The sequence below is a fragment of the Mytilus trossulus genome, chromosome 12 (genome assembly GCF_036588685.1).
Source record: "Mytilus trossulus isolate FHL-02 chromosome 12, PNRI_Mtr1.1.1.hap1, whole genome shotgun sequence".
NCBI classification, from domain to species: Eukaryota; Metazoa; Mollusca; class Bivalvia; order Mytilida; family Mytilidae; genus Mytilus; species Mytilus trossulus.
Genome location: NC_086384.1, coordinates 47,849,432 through 47,864,457, shown reverse-complemented (window position 1 = coordinate 47,864,457; position 15,026 = coordinate 47,849,432). Strand labels below are relative to the sequence as shown.

General features: G+C 31.4%; 1 protein-coding gene across 1 annotated transcript in view; it reads right to left on the bottom strand.

The window, feature by feature from the left end:
• Nucleotides 1-15,026, bottom strand: part of LOC134692728 (TELO2-interacting protein 1 homolog) — a 45,537-nt gene that overhangs the window by 13,728 nt on the left and 16,783 nt on the right. The window contains exons 10-17 of the mRNA XM_063553232.1: nucleotides 13,427-13,483; nucleotides 12,772-12,903; nucleotides 11,959-12,084; nucleotides 10,821-10,937; nucleotides 8,830-8,902; nucleotides 7,354-7,549; nucleotides 6,356-6,492; nucleotides 3,185-3,350 (exon numbers count right to left, since the gene is read on the bottom strand). Coding sequence (XP_063409302.1) covers nucleotides 3,185-3,350; nucleotides 6,356-6,492; nucleotides 7,354-7,549; nucleotides 8,830-8,902; nucleotides 10,821-10,937; nucleotides 11,959-12,084; nucleotides 12,772-12,903; nucleotides 13,427-13,483 — 1,004 coding nt within the window. The remainder of the gene's footprint in view (nucleotides 1-3,184; nucleotides 3,351-6,355; nucleotides 6,493-7,353; nucleotides 7,550-8,829; nucleotides 8,903-10,820; nucleotides 10,938-11,958; nucleotides 12,085-12,771; nucleotides 12,904-13,426; nucleotides 13,484-15,026) is intronic.

Below are 15,026 nucleotides of genomic sequence, written 5' to 3'. Positions count from 1 at the left end.
GCATAATAATTAAGAGATTTTAGATAAAACAAGTGAAACTGCGAGCTACTGCTCACTGCTCGCCGCAAACAGATATTCATGTAAGTGTTAAAATATATAGGTGTTCGGTAAACAGTAGGTTGTTGAGTGATGAATCTGAAAACTGATCACAAAGTATAGCTGACTTATTCATGTTATATAAACCCTGTAACAAAATTTTAGAAATCCTTGTTATGTAGTTCCTGAGAAAGAGGTGACAAATTTTTTTTTTGGGGCTGATGGATGGAGAGATGGATTGACTGAAGGACAGACAGACGGTCAGTAAGATGGACGGACTAATGGATGGACAGACAGAGGTAAAACAGTATATAAGGCCACGGTTTTTTATTTTGTTGGTTTACGGATCCGCCGACCCGATTTTGCCGACTTTCAGAATAAAAATAAAATTGACTTTTCATGCTTTTTTTTATTCCCCCGACCCTTATCAATGCAATATCCCTGAAAAATAATTAAAATATAAAATGAAATGCATTAATCATTAACAATGTTGATAACACTTTCTGTTGTGAAAAATAAAACTTCCAATTTCCGTTTCTAAAAATAGATCAGATAAATGACCTTGCAATGTCTTTTGCGCAAATAATTTTGCGGAACGAAACCTGTGTTGAAAACCTATAACAAAATAAGTTTGTTTCCTTTATTTGTCATCAGTCCGTAAGATGCATCATCTCAGAGAAATAGACTTGTCCAAATGTTGACAGGTGGAAAACACAATTAAAGAACTGAATATTAACCTTTCTTATGAAATTTTCTTGTTTCATAAATATCAATCATTGGGATAAAAACCGGATTGCATGACAACTGATTAACCCAATATTGTTGTTTTTCCAGTGGACGAGTCTATTACGTTTTTCGACACGTGTGTTTAAACTTATTTTTGTACGACGTTTTTACATTTTTTTTCTTTATTAGTTTTTGTGATTGAAGATCATTATTTACCAATTTTTCTGGAATTGATTGAGAGCTACGCGAATCTGTTTTTCTTGTTTGTTAAATGACGATTTAATTTCGTCTTTGTCCGTGCAACCCCCCTTTTTTACAGGAAGTAATTAAACGATGTCATGCGATGTTCATGATCACTGATTAATAATATTTCATTGAACTAAATGTTAAAAAATGATGACAAAACAGCAAATAAGACAAACATTTTTGTTAGTAAGGTGAAATATATATTTATTTTGCATATTTTTCCGTTTTGAAAGATTTTTTTTTCTTTTTTTTTCCGACCGACCGACCCGACTTTTTTATGGGAAAAATCCGTAAACCAACAAATTAAAAAACCATGGCCTAATGACGTTTGAAACAAAATAAAAAAATAAAAACTTTAATGGACTCAATTCTTTGTTTTTGTTAATAAGTTTTTATCAGTAAGAAAATAACCATTCCAGCAGATGATTTGTGTGGGGTGATAATTATGTCAATCTTGAAAAAATCTTTGTTCAATGTTTTAATGCACTATATAAATGTTCCGGACCATATGAGTATTTGTATATATTTTTTTAAATTACATTATAAAAGTTTCAATAATACAAAAACTTTATCTAAAAAAAATGATGGTAACATGACAATGTATTTTTTTATATAATACAAATATACTACGTAAAAATTAAACATTGATGCCATAGTTAGTTTTCATCGTTAATTACCTTCTTACATGTAGGCTTGGGTGACATTTATTTTCCATACGGTATCATAGTTTTTTTTGCATTTGAAAGTCTTGGTTTTGCACGATCCTTTTCATTTACACCTTTTGTTTGCGAGTGAAAAGCTAGCCTTTTTGTTGCTCTGCGTACAGTGAAACCGGGGTCTTGGGTCATTCCGATATGTCTACGGTGGTTTTTTTTAAAACAGCTCTAGATCTCAAATATCGTAACATGACTGCAATACATCATATTCACAAACCACTTAAATAACTATGTTTAATGTTGTTCAGTTCATTAAGAAATTTTTGGAATTTATTTTTTTAAGTCGAAATCATGATTGCCATTCACTCGTTATAACAAATCGGTATTGACCATCGGTAATGACCATAACTATAAAATGTGTTTATTATAGTTTTGACTAGTAAGTAAAATTAACTGGGTGAAACCTCTTCTTTTTGTTTTGCTTATCTGTTTTATAATATAATAATAAAGTTACCTATATGATATCGTCTTTTTGATGATCGGTCATACCATATGAAGAGTTTAGAAGTATTAAAAGTAAAATGTACCAGAGTGTTAATTACCCCGACCATATGCGTACGGTCGGACCATACGCGTATGGTCGGACCATATGAGTAGATACCCATATGGTCATGACCATACGCGTATGGTCCAAATACTCATATGGTCCGGAACATAAACATGACTGTTTGTTAATCTTTTCATAAGAACTTTATTTTTCATTGACATTTCCTTTGATATTGCCTAATCATCTTTACCTGTGTTCGCATACTTATGAAATCAAAGAAATTTGATATCCAACAAATATTAATGAATCTACAGTATATATTAATTAATTTTATACTGCACTTGTTCTATTTGAGCAGTCAAAATGCGTTGACTGTATATTTCTACAGTCACTGACCAGATATCACTTTTCCTCATGAATATTTAAATAGAAATTGCCAAAATTGTAATTATTCATGCGACCTATTCAACCTGTTCTTGTTTCCAATGTATTCAACGACCTAAAATTATTTCTATTACAATTTTAAGAAAAAAAATATTTCATTTAAATGTTTTATGATGTTTGTTGATATTTTAGTTCATTCTCAAACAATTCTTTCACCATTGATAAAGGGTTTCATTAGGAAATGTACTTTTCATTGTGTTGTATATTTCTCCACCTGCATGATATGGGGTCTTTTTATAAAAGGGGAGTGTCCCAATATTTAAATCAAATGATAATAAATAAACACATTAAACAACAATTGAAAATGTTTTTTTAAGATTGCAGTATAAAGACAAATAATAGTGCATTGACTTGACATATCAACGATATAAGGATTCGGCACGAAACGGGGAAAATGCTTGGCATAGCCTGGCTTTCCCCGTTTCTAAGCCTCATCCTTATATCATTGATATGTCAAGTCAATGCACTCTTATTGTCTATATTTATTTCTTACCTAGTACTTTCGGGTAAGCCTCTAGACTTTACTTACCTCCTGTATAGTATCATCAATTAGTGGCAGTATTTCCACAGTACTGTACTGTAATATCACTTTTAACACCAGAGGGCTCTGTTTGTTTTGATCAAAGTGTCGAAGGCGAAGTGATATAGCATTAACAAGATAATCAGCATTTTGCTTCAACAATTCATCTATTGACCTAAAAAAGAGGTTTTAATTAGAAAAAGAGTTCTGAAAATATTTCAATATTTGACATTCAATGAGGGTTAAATCATTTTTCTATCCAACCATATATATAAAATCTGCTTTTTCAACCCAAAACTGAATATTTACAACAATGCATAATTAAATAATAATTTTTTCATATTTGTTATGGTTTTCAATCTTGGTATCAGTTTTTTAACTTCAATTTTGCCATTTATCAACAATTTGTACATATTCCCCTTGATATCACTGTTTATCACTGTTTTATGACTACAGGTTGTGATACTTGAAAGTATTAAGTAATGTCAGGAGCCTGTAAATTCAGTGGTTGTCGTTTATGTGTTAATAGTTATCAAAAGTACCAGGATTATAATTTCATATGCCAGACGCGCGTTTCGTCTACATAAGCAGGGTTTCCGCTGGCGGTCGCCATTTTCACAATTTGCGAAAAAATAATAATTGTGGCGATAAAAATTCGTCATTTGTGAAAGAATTTGGCGAAAGAAATATAAAGAACGATTTATTTTCCTCCATCTTGTATATTTACTTTTTTCGAGTTTCTCAGACTTTACCCGATCAGACAATACTCGGAATTCACCTTGACCTCATTAAGGTTTGGACAGAAAATCAATAATTAGCTGATTGCATTGTATAGCTATCGACAACAAAGGATTATATTAATAAGGTGTTGATTGAATTGTTTGACAAAATGATATGGTTAAATGGCTTCTGCTAAATGTCACATACAGAATTTATTTACCACTTTGCGACGCACGTGTTTGAACAAACTTTTGACGTCTCCTCCGCTTTTAAAGATAGTTTAGAAAAGAAAGCTGTTGTGACGAAAAATGTTCAAAAGCAAGAAAAATCTCGGATTTAAAACTTTAATTATCCTTTGACTTAAATATCGGTAATTGATTCGAAAGACGTTTTTAAAGTCGTTTGAGTGACACACGTGTTTCAAGCCTAGTTTTGCGTCTCAACTTGGTCAAGAAAAGAAAACTGTCGTTATGAAGAAATCTACCCAAAAGGTTGGCTCGAATGAGAGTAGCCCTTCAATGTAATGACTACACATGAAACGAGGGATCAACTTCATGTGATAAAAGCTTTTGTTTTGTTGTAAAAAGACTTCTTAGTACAAAAGGGAACATCAGTATTTTTCTTTTAAATAAACTTTTACTACGAACTATACTGGTATTATATAATCAAAACATGTCCATTAATTTTGTTATATTCCAGGACTTATATCTTCTTTATTATTAAAAGTATAGTGGCCCAATCAATTAGAAAAGTTGTTTAAAATACAATGAATAGTTTTCCCTTTTAAATAAAAAAAATCTGTTGTTTTAAAGTAAATTTTTAGTGCCCTTCATTAACATATAAACTCGAAAATAAGTTTGAGAGCATAATCAAAGACATAATGGGCAAAATCATCTTATTTAAGGGAAAGGGAGAGGGGGGGGGTTAGAAAAAATGTAAATTTTAAACGAAAATATAGTTATGTTATTTGGCGAAAAAAATAATAAAGTGACGAAAAATATATTGTTTTGGCGAAAGAGGTGGCGAAAAAAATAATTGACCCAGGGGAAACCCTGTACATAAGACTCATCAGTGACGCTCAGATCAAAATAGTGAAAAAGCCAAAACATATACAAAGTTGAAGAGCATTGAGGACCAAAAATTCCAAAAAGTTGTGCCAAATACGGCTAAGGTTATCTACTCCTGGGGTAAGAAAATCCTTAGTTTTTCGAAAAGTTCAAAGTTTTGTAAACAGAAAATTTATAAAAATGACCATATAATTGATATTCATGTCAACACCGAAGTGCTGACTACTGGGCTGGTGATACCCTCAGGGACGAAACGTCCACCAGCAGTGGCATCGACCCAGTGGTGTAAATAGTTATCAAAAGTACCAGGATTATAATTTCATACGCCAGACGCGCGTTTCGTCAACATAAGACTCATCAGTGACGCTCAGATCAAAATAGTGAAAAAGCCAAAACATATACAAAGTTGAAGAGCATTGAGGACCAAAAATTCCAAAAAGTTGTGCCAAATACGGCTAAGGTTATCTACTCCTGGGGTAAGAAAATCCTTAGTTTTTCGAAAAGTTCAAAGTTTTGTAAACAGAAAATTTATAAAAATGATACATATTTGTTTTTCGTTCATTTTTTTACATAAATAAGGCAGTTAGTTTTCTCTTTTGAATTGTTTTACATTGTCTTATCGGGTCCTTTTATAGCTGACTATACGGTATGGGCTTTGCTCATTGTTGAAAGCCCTACAGTGACCTATAGTGGTTAATGTCTGTGTCATTTTGGTATTTTATGGATAGTTGTTTCAATGGCAATCATACCACATCTTCTTTTTTATACTTTAGGTAATCAATGGAGCAACATCACTTTTTAATTACCATTTGTGTCAATGCACCTGATGTCATTCATGCAACAGAAAAACTATCATCGTGTTTTGTACAGGAAAAAAGGAGTTTTATAAATTACTTTATGTAAATTCATATTCAAATCACTAAAAATATATCGTTTAGACAAATTATTGACAAAAATTAGAATGACATTTTAATATTTATACTGATCAACTCAAATATTGCACAACCTTTGGTAGGAAAACAGCCAATTCTAGTTGATTAAGAAAGGAGCCAAACGCACCTACCAGATGCAGGGCTTGAATTAACAACCTCAGTGTTGACAAGCTAATGATACATATGTTGGACTACTTAGATCACTTAGCCACCAAGGACCTTCTCAATAATAATGAAAATAACTGTAAAACCCTTCACATCTATAATGCACATCTCCATGGCCTATTTCTTGTTGATAAATTCAGTATCAAAAACAAAAATACATTTTTTCTATATGAAAGTATAATTATATACGTAATATCTTAAATTATGTTATATGAATTTAAGGCGCAATTACTACATAAGTAAGCCGCCTTCCAAAACCAATAACAACAACAACTATATGAATACCAAGTACTTACCCATAGCTACAGGCAGAACAAATATCACATAAACTTAAGTATGCTGTACTACTAATAAAAGCTGTCTCATCTCCTAACTTCTCCAGTAATGGGTATAATGTCTGGATTAAGAAAGGACAAAATCTTTTGCCAAGAACCTGCAAAAAAATATCTGCTTAATACTACTGTGAAAGTACTTAAATTCGTGGATACAGTCATCCACGAAAACCACGAAAATTGGTACACCACGAATAAAAGTACTTTCACAGTAAATAGACATTTTTAAGAGAGGGTTTGATAATTTCATTGTAAAATTATAACCAAAATTATAAGTCAATTTTGATGTGAAATTGCAGTGACATCAAACATCTCAACATCTTGTTGTATCTCTGATATAGAAAAATAACCATGCATATTTGTGACGATCAGCTATAGATACTGATCAAGAATTGCAACAAAAATTTAATTTTTCTGTCCCAGTTCATAAGTGTTACTTTTAAACTAAAGACAAATTGGAAAATTGCTATTTATCTGTTTGTTTTATAGAGATTGAGAACAGGTAACTAATAATTATAAATGTACCCATGATTTGCTGATACTCAACGATCAGTGCTTTGTGTTTTTAATCCTTTTGTTAGGTTTCTTATTCTTGAGTGTTTATTCTTGATCTTATGAGTCAAGTTCTTTTGAATTGATTTTAACAGTGGATACTTATGTTGTACAATTCAACACTGTCCTAGGTAAGGGGACGGTTTGTAGAGTTTTCTTTCAACCATGCCTGATTGTGTATGTGCTTGAACCAAGGCAGTAACCTTTAATTGAATGGTTTTTGATTGTAGCTGAATATCATATTTGCTTTTAGGTTTTTTTTATTATTTTTTACTTAAATCAAGACATTCCTTTGTTAATCCCATTTAAGTGTTTAATATTTTGCCAAGATTGCTGTGCGTTTATGGTTTTGCTCATTGTTGAAAACAGTAAGGTGATATTTTTACAATTAGCAAATACTTAACACATACCTTGGCAAAATAGCCAATTCCCTCCAGATATAAGCAAATCTGGATAATATTTCTGTTAAAACTGTTGACAGTATTGTCATGTGACACAAGATTGATGGCAAGGAGGCGTGTCTCAGGGGTTGACAGGGCACTGTCATGTGATGCACTTGTAATTAAGTGAAAATTAATAGGTGAGAAATATTCCTCTATCAGCATCCTGAAAAAAGAAGAAAAATGGAGAATTGGACACAGATGAAGCCCTTGCTTCTATAAATTGTTTTAAAGGGGCATATCTAGAGAGCTGTAAAAGTGAGGCCACTCAAATTCATACTCAATCTGTGTTTGATGATAATATGCATTGTGCACAAGTTTCATAACATTTGGTCAAGGGAAACTAATTTGGTAAACCTCAATGCACTTTCTGCTATGTACAACAGGGGTCAGGGGCCAAAAAATACATATTCTGTTCAAGTAAACTTACAGATTTTTGTATTCATTTATTATCATGATTTTTAATTAAATCCTTGTTTCAAAACTTTTAAATTATAGTAAAAGATGGGAGATAAATCATTGCTATTTCAGTAAATACTGCAACACACAATTCTATTTTAATATGTAAAATACAAATTTTTATCATGGATACCTATTTCTACATACATTTTGCATTAATAAAAACGTAATATAGTTTTTTTTTCTTTATTAAGAGTAAACCAAAATGAAACAGATTTTTATTTAATATATGCACTACTGTATAAAGAAACTTTTTTGTTTGAATGAATTAGAGTTTTTGATTGCCAGAAGGCAATTCTGCATTTTATCTTTTGGCAAGTAAATTATCTTTAATCTTATAGCAAGTGATATTTACATGAGGAACCTTTGTGTTTCTAAGTTTTCGTTAAGTTCGTTCACAACGTTCCTAGACTTGAGAAATATTAACAGCTTGTCATAAAGTGTGAACTCTTAAGGCGGTACCTAACACTACAGGGAGATAACTCTGTAAAGTCACCTAAACGTTTTAATTACGTTGTGGTGTTAAGGGAGTATTAAGCTTCTCGATGATCAAAATTAGTGTTTGTCAATCGGCTATATAACCAGTGTAATTTTTCTGATTAAACGGTTGGTACAAAATTTTTGAAATTTTTATACTTCTAAATGGTCAAAGTAAATACTTTGTCAAAATTTTATGAAAATCAAACGAGCCAAATTAATTTTAGTGAAAGTGTTGGGTACCACCTTAATATCTATTGTTGAAGACTTAACCCCTTGATTTCTTCTGACAATTTCTTGTTGTGTTGTTGTCTCTAATTGATATACTTCTCGACTTCTCCATTAGTATACTGTTAGCTCATCAAGTACCTTGACAGTATTTGTATTTTGTTAACTCGATTTAAAATGCTTCATTATCCAAGCATTTTTCCATTTCTGATTGAAGAGGTATAATTGCCAACTGACTATGAAATGTACAAACTGATTATTTTAGGACCTAAGTATACTTACTTAATTATTTCTTCAAGTACAGCTATTTTATGCTGAACTTCTTTGTCTTTTTTCTTTGTAATACCACGGTGAACTAAAAATAAATAAAACAGAAATCTCATTCTTACAGTAGAATTATCATTTACAATTAATATAAAACTATTTTCTATGTATAAATAAATACACATTACAACTTCCCTGCTTACCAATATAATAAAACTTCAATCCAAAGCCATAATTTGATGCATTTTTTTCTATTTTTATAGGATATGAGCGAGAAAAATGTATTCTGTTTCTATTAAATGATATTTTACAGTGTCAATCTTTAATATTTGTTGAAATTAGATTTGACAAGAGTTATCTCTCTTTATACCTGTAACTTTTCTTACTTGACCGGACCTTATTCACAAAATAAAAGTTCACTTCAGATATCAAATTTACTTTTCTTTCAAATGTCTTTAATATCAAATGTCAGTTTTAAGTTGAAAATAAATCAGCAATATTGTTTCTCTTACAATATATAGATATAGGAAGATGTGGTGTGAGTGCCAATGAGACAACTCTCAATCCAAATAACAATTTAAAAAAAGTAAACCATTATTTGTTAAAGTACGGCCTTCAACACGGAGCCTTAATAAGTTATATTTTTTGCCAGATTGTAAGGTATTTCTTAGGAATGTTTTAGGCCTTTGCAATGTATTCCCCTGTACTATTTCAAATTTTAATTTCTGCATGATTGCGTAATACAGATTTTCTGAACATGATGAAGATGATGACAATGATGATGATGGATAGCTGTTTAGCATCAGATGGCTATTAAATGCATATTCAGGCTGAGAACATGTTTATGTCATAATAATATCACCCTTACAGTACTCAGAACTAAACTAACATGCTGAGCTGGACTTTTTTAACTTGTTAGTTCAACAGTTAACAGTCCACAGGAAGACATGTCCCTTACCTATTCTAACTTAGAGCAAAAGCTGTGTGATTAGTGTATTAGCAGCAAATATGAATTCTAAAGTCTTTGGATTGATCTGGTCAGCAATGGAACCCACAACCTCCTTTACTTGACCATACTAGAAGAAACTTCAGAGGAAGTGCATGGTTGAACCTGAGGGTTCAGTAAGGAATATGACAACAAGTGAAACTGCCAGCTACTGCTCACTGATGATACCCCCGCCGCAAGTTGATAATATTAATAGTGTAAAAATATGCAAGTGTTCGGTAAACAGGAAGTTGTCAAGTGATCAATCTGAAAACGCATCACACGGTATAGCTAACTTAGATAAACCCTGAAACCAAATTTCAGAAATCCTTGTATTGTAGTTCCTGAGAAAAATGTGACGAAAATTTTCAACTTGGCTATCATGTGTAAAATCATACAAGTGTTCGGTAAACAGGAAGTTGTCAAGTGATCAATCTGAAAACGCATCACACGGTATAGCTGACTTAGATAATCCCTAAAACCAAATTTCAGAAATCCTTGTATTGTAGTTCCTGAGAAAAATGTAACGAAAGTTTCATGGGACGGACTGACGGACTGACAGACAGAGGTAAAACAGTATACCCCCCCTTTTTTAAAGCGGGGGTATGAAAATAAAAAATATGAGTTAGAACATAGAAGATTACAGGCTAAAGTCAGCCTCTAAGTGCAGGATTTCTCTCTTGTGTTGAAGATCCCTTGGTGGCCTCTGGCAGGTGTTTTTTTTAACTGTTTGGTCGTGTTGTTGTCTCTTTGACACATTCCCAATTTCTATCCTCTGTTTTATTATCAAACATTTTTTATATCTATTGTGCCATTCTTATTCATTTAATTTTAATTCTCCTTTACAGCCAGCATGCTTAAGTTTTTTGAGTCGATAAGTAAGAAGCTCAAAATTTGAAAATTTTAGCTGGATTCTGTTGGCTTGTAGAGAAGTATTTTACAAGCCTGAAAGCAATTTTGCAAGCCAATGCCAAAGCAATTGTGATTAAGCATGATGGCTGCCTTCGCAACTAGAGACCATTACCTCCATGGCCTGCTGCTCCCATAACCATTTCATTTATGATCAGTGTAGCCTGCATCTTGTGAAGAATGGTGTCATGAAATATGTCCAGGAAATGGTCCGTTAGTAAATTTATATCACCTACAAAGAAGAAATTAAAATTATATAGTAAACATTTCAATTACAACTGAAATACTGTTAAGGGCTATTCCATTTAAATGTATCTTGGAGGGTAGGAAGGAAAGGTTCATTATTGAATGTGGGTCAAGGGTCTATTAACATTACAGAAAATAGTATTTGGTTGTAGGGATATTTTGATAGTCACTTCCTATCCTCTCACATACATTGTAATGGAAATGCCCTGAAACAAAACAATGTAATGTCAACTTTGATTTCATCTCATGTCAGTATCGATAAATTTATAAAATTGTGAAAAAAAGAAGGCTGCTAGAAAGGGCTTACTTAATATTTTAAAAAATGCCATAAATAGCTGGTTGATTGTCTAGAGAAGATTTTTTTTAGGTTTGTGCAGCTCTTTGATAATAACTTGTTAATAAACAGTACAGCAACCATGACAATTTCACAAAGAAAATGATAATCATTTCCTAACCATTACATTTTAGTCAGATGAGATGGTGATGACTACTTATCTAATCCCAAACAGTCAAAGATAACATTAATATTTCATGATGTTACTTTCTATATTTTGTACCTGAAACTTAAGTGAGATTTAAACAAAATCATTTCCTAACCTACAATTCTAGAGAGTTGTATTTACAATTAATGGGTTAAATCAGTGAAATGAGTGAAGGTTTTGTGGATTCATCATGTGAGCTTGATACCATCTACCATGGTTTCATGTAGGTAAAGGAGAATCACTAATTTCAATATTTAACAATTGAAGTAAAAATTAACTGTAAGCTTGAATGTAGACTAATACAAAACCAATAAATCAAATATCCATAAAATGTAATTCTTATTAAAGCCTTGAAAATTAGAACCTACAAAAATAAGTAAATCCATAGTATAGAGAACCGCCTTGCCTTTTCACAAGTTTCTTTTTAAGGCAGGTTTCAAAGTGTTTGACTGACAACTTTTAAAAAATCTCCATAAATCACCTGAAAGTAATCTTATATAGTTACACAGTATAAAAACTAATTACCATAGTAACCCAATAATCTGCAAACATTTCTAAACTCGTGGTATATCTTCTTGTCATGGAAATGTCGGAAATATTTCTTTGGCTGTAAAATGTCTGGAATTTCTTTAGAATTGACAGCACTGGCACCTGCAAAAATAACAACTGAAATATCACAATCTAAATTCAAAGCATGAAGTTAACTCGCTTGTTTTCATATTTTATGACAGGACTATTCAAACATAGTCAATTTAAACAATGGATACCACTCATAATACAGGCTAAATACGAATGAAGATATTACAATTCTTTGTCATTTATTTTTTACATATATATTTACAATTTGGTTTGCACTATAGCCACTTATTGTGATTTAGATCCCTGAACGACCCTGATAGATAAAAAAAACACTTTTTGTTATACCCATGAATGATTATTCATTCGTCTACACATTAAATTTTGCATTAAAAATGGAAAAAAACCTAAAAATTTCAATTTTGTATACACAAATGCACATGTGAAATAAACTCAGTTATTTCACTCCCCTGACGTTGTACAACAATAGATGTTGTCAAGACATTTGCTAGTGAATATTTGATAAAAACTTTTAAAAGATCAAATTATTTGATTGAAATTATTGAACTTGAATTATTTGAGATAATTGTGATGTTATTTCTTTGGATTCACATGAAGTTCAATTTATTTGTCCAAACAACTTTTTATATCAATGAAGAAACTCTCTTAGAAATATGGATGCCAAAAAAAACAACAAAAAAATTATTTAGCCCTACTTACCATGACCAATTAAATGGGTTCTTTCTTCTACACCCTACTTACCATGTCCAATCAAATGTGTTCTTTCTTCTACAATCTTTACATCTGAACAGTCCAATTCTAACACCTGGATCAGAGACAATGACAATCTCTTTAAATGAGAGGAAGATCTGAGGAGACTGTTCACATTAGGACCTGAAATAAATGTTTGATTTAAAACTTCATAGATGAAATTCTAGATAATATATATATATTAAAAGTCAAAATATCACTGATTTTGCAGCATTCAAAATATTGACAACTCTACCTAGAATAAGCATCATTGAACTGAATGATACCGTTTTTCATAGAAAAAAATTGAGAATGTGTTCATTGTGTCATATTTTAGTATAAAGGTTGTTCCAAACAAGAATGTGTCCATACTACACTGATGCCCCTCTCGTACTATCATTTTCTATGCTCAGTGTACCATGAAATTTAGATCAAAATTCTAATTTGGTTCTTAAAAGTAATAACAATATGCCTCTCGTTGGCCACCAATCAATGAGTTTTAGTTTCTGTAAGTGTTGGTACCTTAAACAAATACAATTCTGTAGGTGCAGCAATTTTTCATGAATCCATACAAAGATATTTTTTTGTCATCAATAGTAAATGATCAATCTAATTTTAAAAATAAACCTTAATAAAGAAACAAAACTGTTATAATTTCAATACGTACCTAATAATGCTATGTATCCAGATAATAAAGATGCAGTTCCTAACTTCTGACTTTCATCTGTAATGAACATGACAAGGGAAATAACTCATGATACCTTAAATTGTTATAATAGTAAAGATTATCTCCCTTTTTAATATTTTTTAATGTGAAAATTTGAAGTATTTATAAATCGTCATAATCAAACCTTTATTCAAATATCTATTTGAAATGTAACTTAAATCTGACTCCATTTGAAATGAGTCACAATAAGCAATTCATAAACACAAAAAAATAATTTGTAAGCATTGAATTCAATTTTAGTATACTATTGAAAAAATTTGTAAGGGTTCCGCGGAACCCAGTGTCTTTTGCTGTAAATCACGGGCTCAACAAAAATGAGGGAAAAAAATCAATAAAAATATTCCTCTTGATACTATCTTATGATTGTAAGAAGCTTCTGTCCAAGTTTGGTAAAAATCTAAGATAGTTAATGAATCTAATAAATGTTTTGAAAACTTTAACTGCAGACTGTATGTAATCTTAACTGGAAGAAAATCTAAGTCCGTTTAAAAATAAAATACAGAAAAAATGGAGTTATCTGTTTACAAAATGTACTTCTGGATACTATTTTATGATCATAAATAAGCTAAACTATTCTGGGTGTGTACCAAACTTGGACAGACCAAGTTTGGTACACACCCAGAATAGTTTAAAAAAGTTATAAAAATTTTAAAAACTTTAACCACAGAGTGAATGTAATGTTTCCCCACAGAAAAACTAAGTCCATTTAAAAGTAAAATACAGAAAAAATGGATTTATATTTTTACTAAATTTACTTCTGGATACTATTTTATGATCATAAACAAGCTTCTGTCCAAGTTTGGTACAAACCCAGGATAGTTTAAGAAAGCTATTAAATTTCTAACAAGAGGCTCTCAAGAGCCTGAATCGCTCACCTTAATTCTTTTGGTTAAATCTCTCATCAATGATTATTTTGGCTTTTCAATTTATTTAAATGTTCTTTGGATCGTCCTATTTTCTTCAAAAGCCAAAAAAAATAATCATTTTCTCATATGTTCTATTTTAGCCATAGGAGCTATGTTTCTTGACATACAAGGAAATAAAATATAAAATTTATACTAGATACTCTGAAACTCATTTAGCCTAAGTTTGGCTGAAATTGATACAGCTGCGCAGTTTCAAAGGCTATAAAGGGCAATAACTGCTAAAGGTGTCAACTTACCATTTCGGTCACGTTGACTTATTTGTAAATCTTACTTTGCTGAACATTATTGCTGTATACAGTTTATCTCTATCTATAATAATATTCAAGATAATAAACAAAAACAGCAAAATTTCCCTAAAAATTATCAATTCAGGGGCAGCAACCCAACAACAGGTTGTCTGATTCATCTGAAAATTTCAGGGCAGATAGATCTTGACCTGATAAACAATATTACCCCATGTCATATTTGCTCTAAATGCTTTGGTTTTTGAGTTATAAGCCAAAAACTGCATTTGACCCCTATGTTCTATTTTTAGCAATGGCGACCATGTTTGTTGATAGATCAAAACTTAGGATACAATTTATAAACTAGATACCCTAAGGAACATTCAGTTA